At 35.9% G+C, this 20,805-nt stretch overlaps 1 protein-coding gene across 1 annotated transcript in view; it reads left to right on the top strand.

Annotated features, from left to right (window-relative positions):
- LOC127435559 (neuronal acetylcholine receptor subunit alpha-7) overlaps nucleotides 1-20,805 on the top strand; it is a 35,517-nt gene that overhangs the window by 7,409 nt on the left and 7,303 nt on the right. The window contains exons 4-9 of the mRNA XM_051689095.1: nucleotides 5,635-5,744; nucleotides 7,042-7,121; nucleotides 10,029-10,196; nucleotides 12,092-12,286; nucleotides 17,607-17,693; nucleotides 20,394-20,503. Coding sequence (XP_051545055.1) covers nucleotides 5,635-5,744; nucleotides 7,042-7,121; nucleotides 10,029-10,196; nucleotides 12,092-12,286; nucleotides 17,607-17,693; nucleotides 20,394-20,503 — 750 coding nt within the window. The remainder of the gene's footprint in view (nucleotides 1-5,634; nucleotides 5,745-7,041; nucleotides 7,122-10,028; nucleotides 10,197-12,091; nucleotides 12,287-17,606; nucleotides 17,694-20,393; nucleotides 20,504-20,805) is intronic.

The following is a 20,805-nucleotide window of genomic DNA, read 5'->3' as shown; positions in this document are numbered from 1 at the left end:
ATCAGTCTTTTATGATAAATAAAAAGCAGATAGCCACAGTCTGTGGAGGATGAGAGCTTAAAAGATTTAATGCGCATTGCAATGAATATGCAACCTATGTGTGGATTAGTCAAACTCCCACTTAGACTTCGCAAAACCTTTAATGTTACTTGAATTGGTGATATCTCTATAGTGCATTTCTATCTTTATACAGAGGAAGCATTATTGTTACATATTACTTAGTTTACTTTCCTAAGAAGGAGATAAGTGCATTTTGACAAGAAAATAATTAGTTATAGAGTAAAATTTCAGCACATTCAAACTGTGATTAATTGCATAATTTTTCATAGTTAATCGCGATTAATCTCGATTAAAAATTGTAATAGACAAACAGCACTAGTTTTTACTAAACTCGTAGTAAACACAAGTTTCTAATCTCGTGATCTTACCATGTATTTATCATGAAAACTATTGCATTTCACAAAATTCAAAGTTATAAAAAACCTTTGCGTATGCGTATGATTGGATCTCACATAAAAGGTCTCCTAAGCAACCAAATTGGCCCTGTTGCTAGGGAGGGTAGAGTCACATGGGGTAACCTCCTTGTGGTCACTATAATGTGGTTCTCGCTCTCGGTGGGGCGCGTGGTGCATTGTGCGTGGATGCCGCGGAGAATAGAGTGAAGCCTCCACATGCGCTACGTCTCCGCGGTAACGCGCTCAACAAGCCACGTGATAAGATGCGCAGATTGACGTCTCAGACGCGGAGGCAACTTGAGACTCATCCTCCGCTACCCGGATTGAGGTGAGTGACTACGCCACCACGATAACTTAGAGCGCACTGGGAATTGGACATTCCAAACTGAGGAGAAAATGGGAGCAAAAAAATAAATAAAAAATTCATACAATTACGGTATTGCTATCATTATCGGCAATATTGGCCTTGTAGTACTTGGTATCACATTGAAAAGAATTCAGTGTTATCGCCCATCCTTAGATAATTCTCCTGTTCATACACACCCCTAAAATTCTTGACCTAGGAGAACTCTGTTAGTCGAAGAGCATTGATGTTTGGTTCAAACTAATCGTGGGTGTGGTTTGGATGTGACATTCTTTTTTAAATTTTTTTTCCCCGACGAAATCATTTTAAAACAATGCAGCGCTTAGTATAAACACAGGCTTCGTTTGTCTAGGATGGCAGTTCATTCCGGAGAAAAAAGTTTGGCTTCTTCCATTCTATAAATTAAGATTTAATCTGTAAGTGTGACACCTCCAAAAGAAGAGGATGAGATTTCATTAACAACAGTTGTGACGTCCCCTACAGGTATTGAGTTGTTTCGAGTTGGCTAGCAAACTCCAATAAGGCCAACTCAAACTAGCAGCCTTCCATAACCTGTGCTGGTTTGAGCATATGTTGTCCTCGTGAGCTGTCACGATGCCATTTTATACATTCTTTATCATTCCTTGACCCATATTGGATTACAGTATCTCTTTGGCTCTGTTAGGTCTTCTTAAATGGCTACATTAGGAAAATTAAAGTCTACTATCTAAAATCATTACAGATGAGATTAATGCCAAAGGGAACAGCATGATGAACACAATGCAAATGGAAAATCAAACATTCTAGTAAATGTTTTGATGGTGCCAAAACGATCGTGTCCTTTGTCTTAACGTCTGGTTTCTGTCGACTCCAATTGATTAGGCTCCAATTTCCGCCGCAGTTAAACCCAGAAAACTATTTGCTGAGGAAGATTTACCGTGAACACCAGCTTCTGTGTGGACAGGAAAGACATCTTTTTCAGGTGAAGTGTGTAATTCTGTGCCTCTAGTGGCACCAAATGGAACTGCAAAATTATCTTATGATAAACAAAGCTTTTATATATATATATATATATATATATATATATTTGTCATAATTTTTTAAACATGTAATTCTGGTTCTGTTCACTCTAGCTCACTTTGAAAAGCAAGCGCTAGAAAAAAAAATGTCTCTATCACATTCCATCACAATATACAGATCTGAAATGTAGGTGGCACTCTAACGCATTTTAGCCCACACAGATGTGCTCGTCCATAGACATTCAGTCTAATTTTCAGTTCAAGCACCACCCTCATTATTTCATTGAATATCTCGGCCTCTGAGTGGACTATAAGCTCAATCTAGGTGTCATTAGAAAGATGAGATCCTCCGCTTTGCAATGATATACAACATTTTATCATCAATGGTTGAAAATATATTTTTCTGATGATTTGTTTTGCATGCTTTTCCATCTGGATGGCATATTTTGTTCTGGACATCTAAGATATAACATTGGATTATTCACACAAACAAGCTCACAGACAAGTAAACAATGGCAAATTTTAGAAAACTGCCTAAGGTAAAAGCAGATCTAAAGTTTTATGCTATTTGAGGTTTACAGCAGCAGTTATAAGAGCATAAAAGAGACGTTTGTATTTGATTAATTACAGAAATCATATTTCACTTTGTGATTCTTTTGAAAGACTTGTCCATTTAGGGGCTACATACTTGTTTCACGATGTAGCGGCCCCCTTTTGACCCGAGTCCATAGAGTCTTGTTTTCAGAGAAATCGAACAAAATTTGGTGCGGTTTATGCTTATATCAAGAAGAAAATATTTGCCAATAGGGTAAGAAAAATAAACTTGTTTTCCCTTTGAATCAAGGTTTTTTGTTACCCCATTGGCAAATATTTTTTTCTTGTTGTTTTAAGCATAAACTGCACCAAATTGTGTTAGATTTCTCTGAAAACAAGACAAAATATCTTGTGCCATTTTCCATCTCAAGTTTTAATAATAATAGTTTTAATAGATACTGTATTTTTACAAGAAATGTTTTTTTTTTTTTTTTTTTTTTTTTTTTTTGCAGTATAGGGCATCATAATCGTGCAGAGTAGCTCACTATGTTTTTCAACAGACTTCTGCAATGAGATACTTTGACATTCAAGTATTGATGACAAACCGATGACGTATCTGAAGATATATTGAGGGTACCTGTGGCCAAATCGTTTTTCACGTCAGCTGTTTTTCCCCTAAACGTGCACATATGTTTAATTAGCTGGTTATCACAGCTTTATGCAGAAAATAAACAGGATGCCATTAGTCTTCATGAACACTGGAAAGACGCTAACACAGCAGCATCCTAGTAATCTCTCTCTCTCTCAATTTCTATTCATGTGATGAAGGTTATTTCATACTGTGAGCGATACCCCACCCTCAAGATGCCTTTTAATATTCACTCTTTTCTTATCATTTGCTCATCCAAAAACATCTCAGTTTACAAGTGTTTTGCACTTAGGCAAATATATTCCATCTCTCTCTCTCTCTGTGCCAGCTGCTTCATGTATTTTTTAAATATAAATGCATTTTCGTTCATTGGCAGAAGAGTTTTTTTTCCAGTGAGGTGTGTTGCACAATAGTCAAAGAAATAAACAGTTTATATATTTATTTGTTTGTATTCTTTGGATAAGTTGCATTTATGGTGTTTATTCATTGTTTACAAATTATTGGTCTAAGTGAACGGATTATCCTATAAAACGGGAGAAAAAATCCTAAAGATTTACATGGAAGAAGGGACCCGAGCCATATCCTCTCAATACATCCTAGAAACTACTTAGAAACACCATAGCAACCACCCAGAACACCTTTGCATTGTGGCAGTTGTTTTTCACCACTCACTTTTTCTGAAGAAAAAAAAAGTAAAATTCTTTACAGTTTTCTTACTGATAAGCAGATCTGTTGTGTGTAAAGAGGAGGTTGGATTTACATTTCAAGCTGAGCACTAACATAACTGCTTAGCTGCAGGTTACGGAGAGGAAACAGGATTAACCACCCATACAACTTGAAGGAAAGCAACATCCATCCTGCTTACCTCCACATTGTCCCTTAAAATAGTCACGTTTTACATCCAGACATGCTTTTAAAGACAAAAGCAATTACACATATGAGACAAACTCCAGTTGTCTCTAATAAGACATCTTCCAGATGTGGATTATTTCATTAGATCTGATATAAGACAGAGCCCATGACTGGACGGCATGTCTGTCAAAGAAATCTAATTTATTAGTGCAGAGAGGGGTCGTGTCAGATGTCACATGACCAGTAGTCAGAGATCTAATCCAGTAGATTTCCACAATACAGATGGTTTAAAGAGCAGAAGTTTCCTGACTCATATTGTCAAGTTTTATGGTATTTGTTTATGCGTGTTTTGTGTATTTTTAGTAAGTTGTCATTTAGGAGAGACTTTCAAAAATGCTCTGCATTACTGCATACACCGATGTGCCAAAATATTATGACCACCTGCCTAATATGTTGTTGGTCCTCCGCGTGTCGCCAAAACAGCGATCCTGGGAATTTGATGGGAATTTGAAAGCCAAGTCAACACCTTGAACTCTTCATCATGTTCCTCAAACCATTCCTGAACAATGTGTGCAGTGTGGCAGGGCACATTATCCTGCTAAAAGAGGCCACTGTCATCAGGGAATACCGTTGACATGAAGGGGTGTACCTGGTCTGCAATGATATGTAGGTAGGGGGCACGTGTCAAATTGACGTCCACATGAATGGCCGGACCCAGGGTTTCCCAGCAGAACATTGCCCAGAGCATCACATTCATTCAACCAGCTTGTCGTCTTCCCACAGTGCATCCTGGTGCCATCACTTCCCCAGATAAACGGTGCAAACGTCCAAGGCCGTCCATGTGATGTAAAAGAGAACAGGACTCATCGAAACAGGCGACCTTCTTCCACCTCTCCAAGGTCCAGTTCCGGCACTCGTGTGCCCATTGTAGGCACTTTCGATGGGGTCATCATGGTCACTCTGAACGGTCTGCAGCTGCGCAGCACCATACGCAGCTGGGTGTGTTGTGACACATTCCTCCAGTAACCATCATTAAAATTTTCGTGACTGTGCCACAGTAGACCTTCTGTCGGTTCGGACCAGACGGGATAGCCTTCATTGCTCTCGTGCATCAATGAGCCTTGGGCACCCAACACCCTGTTGCCGGTTTGTGGTTTGTCCCACCTTGGACCACTGTCGGTACTCACCACTGCTGACCGGGAGCAACCCACAAGCCTTGTCGTTTCAGAGATGCTCTGAACCAGTCATCTGGCCATAACAATTTGGTCCTTGTCAAAGTCGCTCAGGACTTTACTTCTGCCCATTACTCCTGCATTCAACACACTGACTATGAGATCTGATTGTTCGCTTACCATCTAATCTACCCAGACCTTGACATGTGGCCTTGTTAGGAGATGATCAATGTTATTCCATTCACCTGTGAGTGGTCATAATGTTGGCAACATGATGACATTTAGAACTGAAAACTTAGGTTTCAAACTCAAACATATTAATGTGGACGTGGCTTTAGTTCAGGTGTTTTAAGGCAGTAGTTCACAACTAGTTGTTATTCAAGTGTTGACCCAACACAGTACCAAAATTGTCTATTGCAAAAAAGTAAACAAAAATCTAACAAAATTGATACAAATTAAGCTACCATGAACTGAATGGGCCCAACAATAAACAAACTAAGAACCAGTTGTGAAGAACCATTAAAGAACCTTTAGTTTTTTTAGGCTCTTTAGAGAGCTTACAGACTGTAAACAGTTGCGTGTAATTTACTCTCATGTTTATCTATTGTAGTATTGGATCGATTACTATCTGCGGTGGAACACCAGCGATTATCCCGGCGTGACCACCGTCAGATTCCCAGATTCTCTCATCTGGAAGCCGGATATACTACTGTATAACAGGTAAGCAGAACTCTGATGACAGACTTTTCATATTTGGGGGAACTATCCCTTTAATAACATCGTTTTATGTGTTTATGTTTCAGTTGTCAGTATTCTCAAAGGAACACAAATGTTGCATCAACAAATAGCTTAAAAATGTAAAATGTGTAAATCTGTCAGTTCTGATCTCGTCCAAGCCGGGTGGCTAATCAAACCACCTCTGAATGCACTGATTGAGAAGTTTTATGGTAAAGACCGAGAATGATCGCACAGCGCTTTTGTGCGGCCCGGTTCTGTTTTATGTCAGTTTTGTGATCATTAAAGGAATATTCCGGGTTCGATTCAAGTTAAGCTCAATCGACAGCATTTGTGGTATAATGTTGTTTACCACAAAAATAATTTCAACTTTACGGGTCAATAATACACAAGTTTTAACAGAAGAGTTAATGTAAGTGCTTTTATAAAATTATAAGCTTCACATTTCTGACTTTAAACCCTCCAAAAATGGACCCCATTGACTTCCATTGTAAGTGTCTCACTGGAACCTCCATTTTTGCTTTTGTTAAAACAAATGAGGGACAAGTCTAAATACTTTTTTGTGGTAATAAACATTATGCCACAAATGCTGTCGACTGAGCTTAACTTGTATTGATTAAAAGGGAGAAAATGAGATGATGTTACAATTTTCACCTTTAATTGTTGCTGTCGTTTTGAGGTCGAGCAAGCTCTTGTGTAACAACTTCAGTGACTGTCATCTTTGGCAGCTTTGTGGAGTCTTAAATAACGACGATTTACACGGCTGACTCCAGACTGTACACCGACACATGCTTTATGGTCTTGTTTGTCCTGCTAAAGTTGCAAGGTTAAGCCCTTCCAAAGTGCTGCACTACCAGTCAAAAGTTTGGACACACCTACACATTCTTTATCAAGACTATACACTATTACACAATTTAGAGTGATAGTAAAGTCTAGAAGTATAAGAACTATGTTGTAACCAGGGTTGGGAAGTAATGGAATACATGTAACGGGATTACATATTTACAATACAAAATACTCTTTATTGTCATTTGTTTCATTTAATATTTAGTCTATTCAGTGTCATCCAATTCAGAAAACATTTGTTTTGAAAAGAGAGTCATATATATCATATTGATTTATATTTGTCTACAGAATTAATTTCAAGCATTTAAGCATAAAGGTGTGCCAAAACATTGCACTCGACACAAATTTTGTCATCAACACAGTACGTGCGGACTGTCCACACCTTTGCTCGGCATGTCCAAACTTTCAACTCTTAAGTGTATTGTTTGTTTAACAGTGCCGACGAGAGATTTGATGCCACTTTCCACACCAATGTGCTCGTCAACTCATCGGGATACTGCCAGTACCTGCCACCAGGTAAAATAAAAAATGTCACAATTTCAGGATCATTGTTGAGGCATGTGATTGGATGTAAAATAGGTTTGTTACTTGCTATTACAAGAATGAGGCTTCAATTCAAAGAGGCATCAACTCAAGTGTGTTTATCTTTTCTTGTGGCAAGACTGATAGCGTGTTGTGAGAGCAGCCTAAGAGACATGGGTTCTAGTCCCGTGGAAACCAGGAAGTAGGAAGTTCACACAAAAAATGACGAGCACAATTCGGAGGTTGCACTAGATCGTTACATTTGTACTCCACTAACGGTTCGGTTTAAGGTCTAGGTTTACTTCACTTTGTGCGTTCCGTCTCACGCACAGTTGTGTGCGTACAGCTTTGAAAGTATACCTCACGCGGATGAGCGCGAATGGACGTGTTCGACACATGCACAGTACAATTGCTTTGTTATACACTACCAGACGTTAGAGGGCAGCACTGAGTCGTGTCATTTACAGGACATCTGCTCTGAAGGATAAAGAAGAAGAAAAACTGAGGATCCGCCATTAGAAGAAGTAAGAACAACAACAAAACGATGGAGGATATGTTCTTCGACTACTGCTTGACAGTATAGCCCAACTGTGCATATTGCCACCTAGTGGACTCTTCTGTCTCAACAGTCAACCTTGCGCATGCACATATGCGCATAGTTCACGTGGACAGGCGAAGTATACTTTGGACTTTAGGGTTGGGATTTGAGTGTTTGATTAAAGCCAAAGTAATTTCTGCGACATTAGTGCCACCGAACGGAATTGCAAAAATAAACAATGTTCTCAAAACAGCTTTCTGAATACGCCTCTCATCTACTGTTGTTCAAACAGTCAGATAGTCCCGCCCCCCAACTCACGCCATTGGTTGAGTAATGTTGTTGGGGCGTGTCTAATCGGGTTGTTAAAAACAAACCGAAATTTTTATAGCACCCCAGAGACACAGTGTTTATAGTTTTCAAGACAATTAACCTATGAATGGCTTAGTTATAGTTGTCTCTGCATATTAAGTTGGGATAGGAGAAAGTATTTTAACAGAGAAAAATAACATACTTCAGCTTTAATAAAATACGCATTCATGTTGACTGTGTTACTTTATTTACAACTCGCTTTTGGCGCCCCTCTGTGGACATTTCACCCAGAAGCTGGAGCTCACACTTGCTTATACATTCAACAACACTTCCAGCTTTGGCCACTGGGGGCAGCGATTAGATTTTCAGGAAGCACAGACCGATTTCAGCAGAAGAACTGTCAAGTGTCTAATTGTTTAAATTATATTTTTTCCACCCGCTCTATTGTTTTGTAGTGTGTAAAATCGATTTTAACATAAATCCGCCTCTAAACGACACATAAAACAAAACAAATTGTGGTTGGTCACTTAACATGTCAATCAGACAGTTTCTTCCTCTCTAAGTGGGTGGTTATTGTTCAGAACAAGTTGCAATGTGGATCAGACTTTATGCCGATAGTCAAAGTCTGACTATTCGAGACTAACCCCTTTCAAAGTGACCTCTTGTTCAGAGCCTTTTCACTTACTGTGAGAAAACAATCGTTCACTGACAGAACTCTGTACAAACACACACACATACGCCTCACCCCATATCAAAGCAAATTTACAGACCATTCTTTGAAGAAGAAGCATTATGGGATATGTAAATCAGCTGAATACAGTGAGCGGACAGTCTTTCCCAGGGGGTCATTTGGAAAGATCCGGAAGGCCTTATTACTTGGAGCCGTAATGTGAGAGAACAGGATAAGGCTCGGAGGAGAAACTGAGCAGAACGGTTTCAGACTTTGAGTGATGAGGAATAAATTGGATCCGCAGACTGCTGTCTTCGGCTTAAATCAAAGGCTGTCTTCCTCTCGTCCAATGGGAGATTCTCTCTGGCAATGTTTGGAAGGGCATACTGTCAAAGTACTATTTCTACAGTATGCACAGTGTGCACATTTTCTGTTTGCAATGAATATCTGTATGACTGATATTAAATGTGCAGTATACTACAGTAAACACTAATGTTTGAAATGCATTATTACCTGTAAGGAGCCGTTCACACCAAACACGTTTTTGCATCGGTCTACACTGTTTTTCAATTGTTTTTGTATCTGTGTAAATATGCACTAGACAGACTTTGTTTTAGCGTATAATGTGATGTTTAGTGTATTACTTTTTTTCTCCCCAATTTGGAATGCCCAATTCCCAAAGCACTCTAAGTTCTCGTGGTGGCGTAGTGACTCTGTAGTGACAGTTGCCTCTGCGTCTGAGACCGTCAATCCGCGCATCTTATTACGTGGCTTGTTGAGCGTGTTACTGCGGAGACCTAGTGCGTGTGGAGGCTTCATGCTATTCTCTGTGGCATCCACGCACAACTCACCACGCGCCACACCGAGAGCGAGAACCACATTATAGTGACCACGAGGAGGTTACCCCATGTGACTCTACCCTCCCTAGCAACCGGGCCAATTTGGTTGCTTAGGAGACCTAGCTGGAGTCACTCAGCACGCCCTGGATTCGAACTTGCGACTCCAGGGGTGATAGTCAGCGTTTAGTGTATTACTTTTGAAAAAATTGGCAAATAATAATACATGTGGCTACATAGTGCCAATACTTTACAGAGTCGCAATGACCGTCTTTTGACATTGCCTCACCCAACTGGGTAGATGACATGATGCGATGGCCTGAAGTTAGTAACGTTGACAAAACGGTTGTTGTTCTCCGTCTGGATTGCTCGTTTCGGTAGTTTTTTTAACTGCTTCTCATGGAGACCGGTACAAGAAAACAGTCCATGGCAATCAGAATCACCATGGCTCCATCTAGTGGTTGGGTGTTCGTTTTTAGTGCTAAAATTAATTTGGTCTTAACGGACACCAAATTGAACTAATTTCCAACATCGCATCTGTTTCCCAGGTATCTTTAAGAGCACATGCTCCATCGATGTGCGCTGGTTTCCATTTGACGTTCAGCGGTGTGATCTGAAGTTCGGCTCGTGGACGTACGGCGGATGGTCTCTCGATCTGCAAATGATGGAGGCGGATATTACCGGATACATCGCTAATGGCGAATGGGACCTAGTGGGTAAGTTTAGATGTGTTTTATTGGGGGGCTTTAGCCCCTGCAACAAGGGAGCTTTTCCAGTACCATCAACAAACACTATCCTTTCACTTATTGGACAGTTATTAAAAACTTTTGATTTAATCACCTTGAACAAAACTGAATATGACAAACAAGTTCTGTATTTTGTCTAAAAATAAATGTAATAACTTAAGGGATTTTCATTAGTTAACAGTACATAAATTTGCAATTTTCTAAGATTATGAAATAATCAAATTATCTCAGAATCTACCTTTTGCAAATGATGAACTCATGGATAAGGAAAAATTTGCAGTCTAGGCCTATACAGGCTTTTAGCCCTGTTGTACCCTACATTTGGAAGTGCCAATTGCCCTTTCGTTGGTTTATTTTTTATTTAGGTTTGTTTAAATTCATTAGTGGTTTTGCAAACGTTAAGGCAAACGTCACTATTACTATTGATCATCCTTATGAAGTTAGGGAATTGAACAAACGAGGGCTGTCAATCGATTACATTTGAAATCGAATGAATTAAATGATGTACCTATTAATTCATCTAATTAATTGCAATTAATCGCATATCAATATTTATTAAGAAAGTCTAACTTATAAATTATAAATGTAATTTTAAAGATAAATTATAGGAGGCCTGGGTAGCTCAGCGTGTATTGACGCTGACTACCACACCTGAAGTCATGAGTTCGAATCCAGGGCATGCTGAGTGACCCCAGTCAGGTCTCCTAAGCAACCAAATTGGCCTGGTTGCTAGGGAGGGTAGAGTCACATGGGGTAACCTCCTCGTGGTCACTATAATGTGGTTCTCGCTATCGGTGGGGTGCGTGGTGAGTTGTGTGTGGATGCTGTGGAGAATAGCGTGAAGCCTCCACACGCACTACGTCTCCATGGTAACGCGCTCAACAAGCCACGTGATAAGATGCGCGGATTGACGGTCTCAGACGTGGAGGTAACTGAGATTCGTCCTCCGCCACCCGGATTGAGGCGAGTCACTACGCCACCATGAGGACTTAGAGCGCATTGGGAACTGGGCATTCCAAATTGGGGAGAAAAAAAAGAGATAAATTATAAAGAAAATTTAGTATATAATTTAAATAGCTAATAATAATAATAACTCAAATACATTACATCATATACATATATTGTGGTAGCAAACATGTAAAGTATTTAGTAAAAAAAAAAAATCCATAAAAACATCAAGGTCCCAACTGAAGGAACATTAATTATTATGCAACTCACGTATGGATTGGGGACATGATTAATTGCGTTAATTTTTTTAACGCACTATTTTTCATATAATTAATCACACTTAATTAACGTGCTAAATCAACAGCCCTAGTAAAAAAAAAAAAACTCTAAACTATAAAACCCACATATACCCACAGATACAGTTCCAAGAAAAAGTATGTGAACCTTTTGGAATTAGCTGGTTATAAAATGTGATCTCATCTTCATTAAAGTCACAAGTATAGACAAACACACAATGCACTTACTTTTTCCACAGCACTGTGAATGTTTAATGGGATGTGTTCAATAAAGACATGAAACATTATAATTGTTTGTGTGTTGTTAGCTTAAGCACATTGTGTTTGTCTATACTTGTGACTTTGATGAAGATGAGATCACATTTTATGACCAATTAATGCAGAAAACCAGCTAATTCCAAAGGGTTCACATACTTTTTCTTGCCACTGTATGTGTGTATCCTACTTATTACAGAGCTTTGCTGTAAATCAGTTGCCTGACCTTTAGAATGCAAACTGACCAATCACAATCAAGCATTCCAGAGAGGAGATGGATGCTCTTGCTCGCCACTACATGCATGCAATAGTCTTTAAAATGCAACCGTACCATCACCATAACATATGTGTGTGTTTGTGTTTCAGAGGTTCCAGGCAGACGGAATGAGAAGTTCTATGACTGCTGTAAGGAGCCGTACCCTGACGTGACCTTTACCGTGGTAATGAGGAGGAGAACACTGTATTACGGGTTAAATCTTCTCATCCCTTGTGTTCTCATCTCAACTCTCGCACTGCTGGTGTTCCTGCTTCCCGCAGACTCTGGAGAGAAGATCTCACTTGGTAACACACACAAGACACAAGAGCAAATGATCTGATATTTCAGGAGAAAATGTTTCTATCGACAGATGGAAATGAGTTTGTCCATGAGAGTTTGTGTGTAGATTTTCATGCTCAGGTGTTTAACGGGTGTGTTGTTGTCTGCAGGTGTGTATTTGCTTCTAAAATAGTGTGTTGTGTGTTTTATGATAAATAGGTTTCCGTTTGAATGCCGCAGACAGCAGCAGCTGAATTTGCAACACAACAGCGTATAATGCACGGCCCGTGTCCTTAATTTCATGGTGTCTTAGTTCTCTGTGTGTGTGTGCTTCACATTTAAGCTTTTAAGAGTCATCGGCTATGTTCAGCGTTTATATTGCTGCATGTTGCACTATAAACAGTGTACTGACTACTGTTTGAAAAAATAGTATGTTAAGCAGTATGCAAAAGTTTTAAACAGTAGAATGCTACATTGTTGTCTCATGACCTGTTTATGTTACGTTTAATTCAGCGACTTGCGTTCAGGTATCGCCAAGAAAGTTCTTTTTTTCTTAGGGAAATAAAATGTTCACTTTAGGTTTGGAGAATGTTCCCCTAACGTTCTTCTAACCTCTATATTCAGGTTTACTTTCTGCAACCCTGCAATGTTTCTGAAAAATGATCAAATATATGATCATGAAAAATAAAAAAATGTGAGTGAAGAATAACCTTCTGTATAAGTTTTAATTAGGTTGTCAGACAAAAACCTCCCTGCAACATTCTGGGAATGTTAGTTTATGGTTATAAAAGTAAAACCTGAAAATAACCATTTGAGAATGTTCTGTATATGTTCTGATTAGGTTGTCAGACAAAACCTTCCTGCAACGTTTTGGGAACGATAGTTTATGATTATAAAAATAAAACCTAAAAATAACCATTTGAGAACGTATGAGTTCTTATTTGGTTGTCAGACAAAAACCTCCCTGCAACATTCTGGGAATGTTAGTTTATGGTTACATTTAATAGAACCTAAAGAGAACGTTCCTAGAATGTTTTGTATAAGTTATTTTTAGGTTGTCAGACAAAAACCTTCCCTGCAATGTTCTAGGAACGTTAGTTTATGATTATAAAAATTAACCTAAAAATAACTTTTAGAGAATGTTCTGTATAAGTTATTTTTAGGTTGTCAGACAAAAACCTTCACTGCAACATTCAGGGAATGTTAGTTTACAGTTATTAAAAATAAAACCTAAAAATAACCATTTGAGAATGTTCTCTATAAGCTCTTATTAGGTTGTCAGACAAAAACCTCCCTGCAACATTCTGGGAACATTAGTTTATGGTTACATTTAATAGAACCTAAAAAGAACGTTCCTAGAATGTTTTGTATAAGTTCCTATTAGGTCGTCAACCAAACACCTTCCCTGCAACATTCTGGGAACGTTCGTTTATGATTATAAAAATAAAACCTGAAAATAACCATTTGAGAATGTTCTCTATATGTTCTGATTAGGTTGTCAGACAAAACCTTCCTGCAACATTTTGGGAACGTTAGTTTATGATTATAAAAATAAAACCTAAAAATAACCATTTGAGAATGTATGAGTTCTTATTAGGTTGTCAGACAAAAACCTTCCTGCAAAGTTTTGTGAACATTAGTTTATGGTTACATTTAATAGAACCTAAAGAGAACGTTCCTAGAATGTTTTGTATAAGTTCCTATTAGGTTGTCAGACAAAAACGTCCCTGCAACGTTCTGGGAACGTTAGTTTATGGTTACATTTAATAGAACCTAAAGAGAATGTTCCTAGAATGTTTTGTATAAGTTCCTATTAGGTTGTCAGACAAAAACGTCCCTGCAACGTTCTGGGAACATTAGTTTATGGTTACATTTAATAGAACCTAAAGAGAATGTTCCTAGAATGTTTTGTATAAGCTCTTATTAGGTTGTCAGCCAAAAACCTTCCCTGCAATGTTCTGGGAATGTTTATGATTATAAAAATAAAACCTAAAAATAAACATTTGCAAACATATGAGTTCTTATTAGGTTGTCAGACAAAAACCTCCCTGCAATGTTCTGGGAACATTAGTTTATGGTTACATTTAATAGAACCTAAAGAGAACGTTCCTAGAATGTTTTGTATAAGTTCCTATTAGGTTGTCAGCCAAACACCTCCCCTGTAACATTCTGGGAACGTTCGTTTATGGGTATAAAAGTAAAACCTGAAAATAACCATTAGAGAATGTTCTGTATATGTTCTGATTAGGTTGTCAGACAAAACCTTCCTGCAACATTTTGGGAACGTTAATTTATGGTTATAAAAATAAAACCTAAAAATAACTATTAAAGAACGTTCTGATTAGGTTGTCAGACAAAAACCTCCCTACATCATTCTGGGAATGTTAGTTTATGATTATACAAATAAAACCTTAAGATGACGTTTAATTTTGATGCCAAAAAAAAAAAAAAGGAATGCTTATGGTAGGGAAACCCAGCAAACACAGAACGTTCCCCTAACGTTAGCACATGGATGCCGTTTGGTTATTTTTGGGGAACCAATTCCTAAAGTTTTCCTTAAAAAAAAAAAAAACGTTCCTGTTTAACCAAAAGTGAACATTAGATTGTCCGTTCCCGGAACGTTCTAAGAACCAAAAATTGTTCGCTGGAAACGTTCTGTGTTTGCTGAGTAGTTGTGTAGATGCATCATTACGCTAAAAAGAAAAGAAAATAATGACTGAGTGCACATTTAAAGTGTTATTAAATACGAACCGTGTTGATTCAAAGTGTGTCTAGATGTATGTTTCAGTAGAATTGATGTTTGAACCTGAGATAGAGTGAACTGGAATGTGTGTGTAAGTGTGTGTTTTTGGACAGAGTTCAGCAGTCTGAGTCACTGAAACACTTTTAGAGATGCTCTGGAATCAATATCCGCAGATCAGAACTGCAGAGACTCACAATGTTTCGTCCAGCCGATCTTAGCAAGAGTCTAAAATTAGAATTTAACCTCACAGCTCGACTGAAAGATGTGTGTGTGTGTGTGTGAGAGATATATTTAACCTCATCAGCATCTTCAGGCTCTGTGTTAATGAGCAGAAAACACCATGTCAGTCTTGTTTGTTTGATCCGAGTGCTGTATTGATCGTTAGAGTTCATTAAGACACTTTTGGGCAGCGTGAGCCTGTAGAGTTATTCTTAGTTGATGGAATAGAAAGATCAGATTATTCCAAATATACTCTCCAAATAGAGCTGTTTCACAAATATTGTTCAGTACACAATCACTCTACTCTATAAAAGTGAGCCGGCACAGAGGAACTGTTAAGGCCAAAGTATACTTTGTTTTTCCGCATTTCGAGACACTTGAGCGCCTTCAGAGGTTTAAATGAGAAAACCACAGTGATATATCATGTAGAGAATCCATGAATAACTCAAGCAATCTCTTTTTCCCTTCCATTTACTATGATATAGAAAAGTGGCAATCTGTTTTTATGATAGATGCAGATGTTTGTGAGTGGACTTTACTAATATGCCAAAACCCCCTTAAACGAAAAAAATAAAATAAATAAATAAAAAATAAAATATATATATATATATATATATATATATATATTAATCTTGTTTTTTAATTAAGTTATTTATTTATTTTAATTATGTTTAATTTGAATGTTTATTTAATATATATATCATGTATAATATGTATAATAACATAATGTTTGGTCATTTTATTTTATATAATCACTCAAAAAAACAGGATTTTAAAGTGTAAATAAAAAAGGATGGCAAAAATAGCAAACCTCATTTAAAACAAATAATAAAAAATAAACAAAATTGCCAGTGGGGTTAGAAAACTTGTTCTCCCTTGAATTACATGTATTTATTTATTGAAATATTATTATTATTATAAATACATTTATTATTATTAATAATAATAATAATAATAAAACTTGTTCTCCCTTGAATTTCATGTATTTATTTATTGAAATATTATTGAAATATTATTAGTAGTATAAATAAATTGTTATTATTATTATTAATAATAATAATAATAAATTGTTCTCCTATTACTATTGATATTATACTTACTCCGAAATACATTTATTTATTGAAATATTATTGAAATATTATTAGTAGTATAAATAAATGTATTATTATTATTATTAATAATAATAATAATAAAACTTGTTCTCCCTTGAATTACATTTATTTATTGAAATATTATTGAAATATTATTAGTAGTATAAATAAATGTATTATTATTATTATTATTATTATTATTAATAATAATAATAATAATAAAACTTGTTCTCCCTTGAATTACATTTATTTATTGAAATATTATTGAAATATTATTAGTAGTATAAATAAATGTATTATTATTATTATTAATAATAATAATAATAAAACTTGGTCTCCCTTGAAATACATTTATTGAAATATTATTGAAATATTATTATTAGTATAAATAAATGTATTATTATTAATAATAATAATAATAAAACTTGTTCTCCCTTGAATTACATTTATTTATTGAAATATTATTGAAATATTATTAGTAGTATAAATAAATGTATTATTATTATTATTATTATTATTAATAATAATAATAAGAATAATAATAAAACTTGTTCTCCCTTGAAATACATTTATTTATTTATTGAAATATTATTGAAATATTATTATTAGTATAAATACATTTATTATTAATAATAATAATAATAAAACTTGTTCTCCCTTGAAATAAATGTATTTATTTATTGAAATATTATTAAATATTAGTATTAGTATAAATACATTTGTTAATAATAATAATAAAACTTGTTCTTTCTTGAATTACATTATTTATTAAACTATTATTAAATATGAATATTAGTATAAATACATTTATTATTATTTATAATAATAATAAAACTAGTTCTCCCTTGAATTACATTTATTTATTTATTAAAATATTATTAAATATGAATATGAGTATAAATCAATTTATTATTATTATTATTAATAGTAATACATATATTTATACTAATATTCATATTTAATAATAGTTTAATAATAATAATAATAATATAATAATAATTATTTTGCAAATAAGTTTTCTTGTTTTAAGCATAACCCTCTTGGAAAAAAACTGATACAGTAAAACCAAACTAAGGGTCACCCAGCTTAAACCAGCTAAGACCAGCCAACCAGTTTAGGCTGATAAAAGGGGGGGGGGAGTATTACTGGAAAACAAGACTACACACAATACTGATTAAAGAAAATGCTTTTTCTCAGTGTATTCAGTACAGCAGCACTCTTGTGAGTTATTACTTAGATTTTAAAGTCAGAAGTGTTCATTTTCTAAATACATTTTTGTTGTTTTTCTAACAGGAATCACCGTATTGCTGTCACTCACCGTCTTCATGCTTCTGGTGGCAGAAATAATGCCTGCCACGTCTGATTCAGTGCCTCTGATTGGTAAGTGAGGTCGTCTATCACAATGACAGGGCAGGGATTCGTCAGCATGCTTTGTGCTGATTTGTCCATTTGAGAAGATGAATATGAGTGACAGAGAGTGAGAGAAATGAAGACGGTGAAAAGTACATTCATCACATTCATGGATATGTATCATCCACAAATGTGCGTTAGAAATGAATGCGATTGCTCACCCTGAAACGGTGGTAGAGTCGCACTCATCTGTTGTGCTAAAGTGCTCCCTAATGCCCGAGAACGTTTTTTGTTTATTCCCCAGTTTTTGATTTACGGAGGTGAACCTCAGTGTCTCTTTAAATAATCTGTCATTATTCTTTTATCTACTGTATAAAGGGATACATATTCTGTCATCATTTACTCACCCTTGTGTTGTTCCAAACCTGTATAACTTTGACAGCATGAATAGGCATAAATTTAGGTAGGGATAGGTAGTGACATGTCCCGACCAACATTTGGGCAATTTTACCACTTAGAAAACACCTTAACTTAATATCAAATATACTTAGTATCAAATTAAATTGCAGTATGACTATAATGCATTCATCTGTAAAGTGTATAAAGATACAAGGAGTAGAAAATATTAGGCACTCGTTTAGTATGTGTTCTTTGACGACATACGGGTGTGTGAGAGAGGCAAGGAAGCAGCTTGTCAAAATGAGTCGGTCTATGTCAGTGCAATGATGTTTGCATTTTTAACTAAGGTTTTTATGTTTTCTCCACACAATGTAAAGCATACATTTAGCCAATAAATGTTTTATTCTGCACATTGGAGAAGGGCATTGGGGTAGATCGGAAAAACATGTTATTTCTATAAAATACAGGAAATAACATTAGACCTTCATGATCAAAATAGTGCGATATGTCCCTACCAACTTTCAAACCAAACCTACGCCCTTGATGAATAGTGTCAAGTTTTAAACACATCAGATGTTGGTTATGATTAAACTCCCTTTTTATGTTTATTTATTGTTTTATTCTTATTGCTAGCAAATAACAAAGTCATTCACAAAATAATGACAAAACAAGATTTTATATACATATATACTGTATACAGTGGTAAGAAATTTAACGTAAACCCTTTGGAATTAGCTGGTGTTCTGCATTAATTGGTCATAAAATGTGATCTCATCTTCATCAAAGTCACAAGTATAGACAAACACGATTGTGCTAACAAAAAAAAAATGTGTTGGAAAGCAGCGGCTTCCTTCATAGTGTCCTGCCATGGACACCATACCTGTTTAATGTTTTCTGTATAGTAGACTCATGAACAGAGATGTTAACCAGTTCCAATGATTCCTTCAAGTCTTTATCTGTCACTCTAGGGATCTTTTTGACCTAATTGATCATTCTGCGGTGTGCCCTTTGAGTCATCTTGGCTGGACGGCCACTTCTGGTGAGAGTACCTATAGTACTAAATCATCTCCATTTATAGACAGTTTGTCTAACTGTGGACAGATGAATATCTAATCTCTCAAGATAACATTGTAACCCTTTCCAGCCTAATGCAAAGCAACAATTCTTGATCGTAGGTCTTCTGAGAGTCATGGTGCACGTCAGCAGATGCTTCTTGTGAATAGTAAACTCAAAATGCTTGAGTGCTTTTTATAAGTCAAAGTAGCTCTAACCCACACCTACAATCTCATTTCATTAATTGTATGCCAGGTTTGCCAACTCCTGACTCTAATTAGCTTTCGTTGACGTCATTAGCATAGGGGTTCACATACTTTTTCCAACCTACACTGTGAATGTTTGAATGATGTATTCAATATGTACAAGATCAATAGAATATTGTGTGTGTTATTAGTTAAAACAGATTGTGTTTATTCATTATTGTAACTTCAAACCAGATTTTAAGACAAATTTATACATAAATGCAGGTAATTCCAAAGGGTTCACATACTTTTTCTTGCCACTGTATGTACAGTATTTGCATTTTTTAATTGAATACGTTTCAATTTTTATATCTATTTTTTGCCTATTGCTAGCAAATAATGAATTCATATACAAAATAACAAAAATCAGGATTTTAAACTGTCCCAAATTTTGATAACCGGGTTGAAATCATAGCAAACCTCATATAAAACAAATAAAATAAAAAAATAAAACAGCTCATATAAACTATAATTTGACCTTCCAATGACAAAAAAAGAAAAACAGTAACAACTGTATCATAACAGTAGTCCATATGTCTCGTGCGCTATATTCTAGATCCAAATTTAAGTCATTATTAACTGATTAATCCACCATCCAACTGAATAAATTATAAGCACTTAACTAAAATGAATCAAGTGGCCTGTTATTGTCATGGTGTGATCCTTTATTAAAATGTATTGAAATTGACAGACCAGGTTCTGTATTTAAGTGGGAATTTGTAAAGCATTCTGGATCTTATTAGATTCAGACAGATTCAGTTTACTGATGCTTGACATTTTATTGATGGTACACTAACTGTGTTCTCTCAGCTCGGACACACATGACTGACAATCTCATGAATGCTTTATCTACACCTTGCACAGGATATTGTGGATTCAGTTTACATAAAGAAACGCTTTCTTGAGAAAGATATTTAAAGAAAGTCCAGCAGAAATAAAGGCATACGGGTTTAGACCAACATGAGGATGACTAAATGATGACAGAATTTTCATTTTAGGGACTATATCTTTAAATGCTGTTTGTGTGTTTCAGCTCAATATTTTGCGACCACCATGATGATCGTGGGTTTGTCAGTTATCGCTACAGTTCTGGTGTTGCAGTATCATTATCACGACACTGATGGAGGAAAGATGCCGAGATGGGTAAAAGATATCTCTAAATTTTTCACTTTCTGTTCTTGTTATTATTTTCCACTACTTCTCTTTGTAATTCTGCATACATTGAACCCAAAACATACAGTAATTGGACCCTTGGGACACTTTAAATAATGTCCGAATGTCATTGAATTAGATAACAAAATATCAAAACAAATTAAATAAATTCTGTTTGGGTACATTGCATATGGGTTGATGACAAATAAGGTTGTCGGAGATGATAAAAAAAGAGATATCTTTTGAAAATATAGTTTTAAATACATGTCAAGTTCAAAGAAATATAATTGTCT

Source organism: Myxocyprinus asiaticus, chromosome 46 (genome assembly GCF_019703515.2).
Source record: "Myxocyprinus asiaticus isolate MX2 ecotype Aquarium Trade chromosome 46, UBuf_Myxa_2, whole genome shotgun sequence".
Taxonomy (NCBI): Eukaryota; Metazoa; Chordata; class Actinopteri; order Cypriniformes; family Catostomidae; genus Myxocyprinus; species Myxocyprinus asiaticus.
This window is presented reverse-complemented; position numbering and strand designations above follow the sequence as displayed.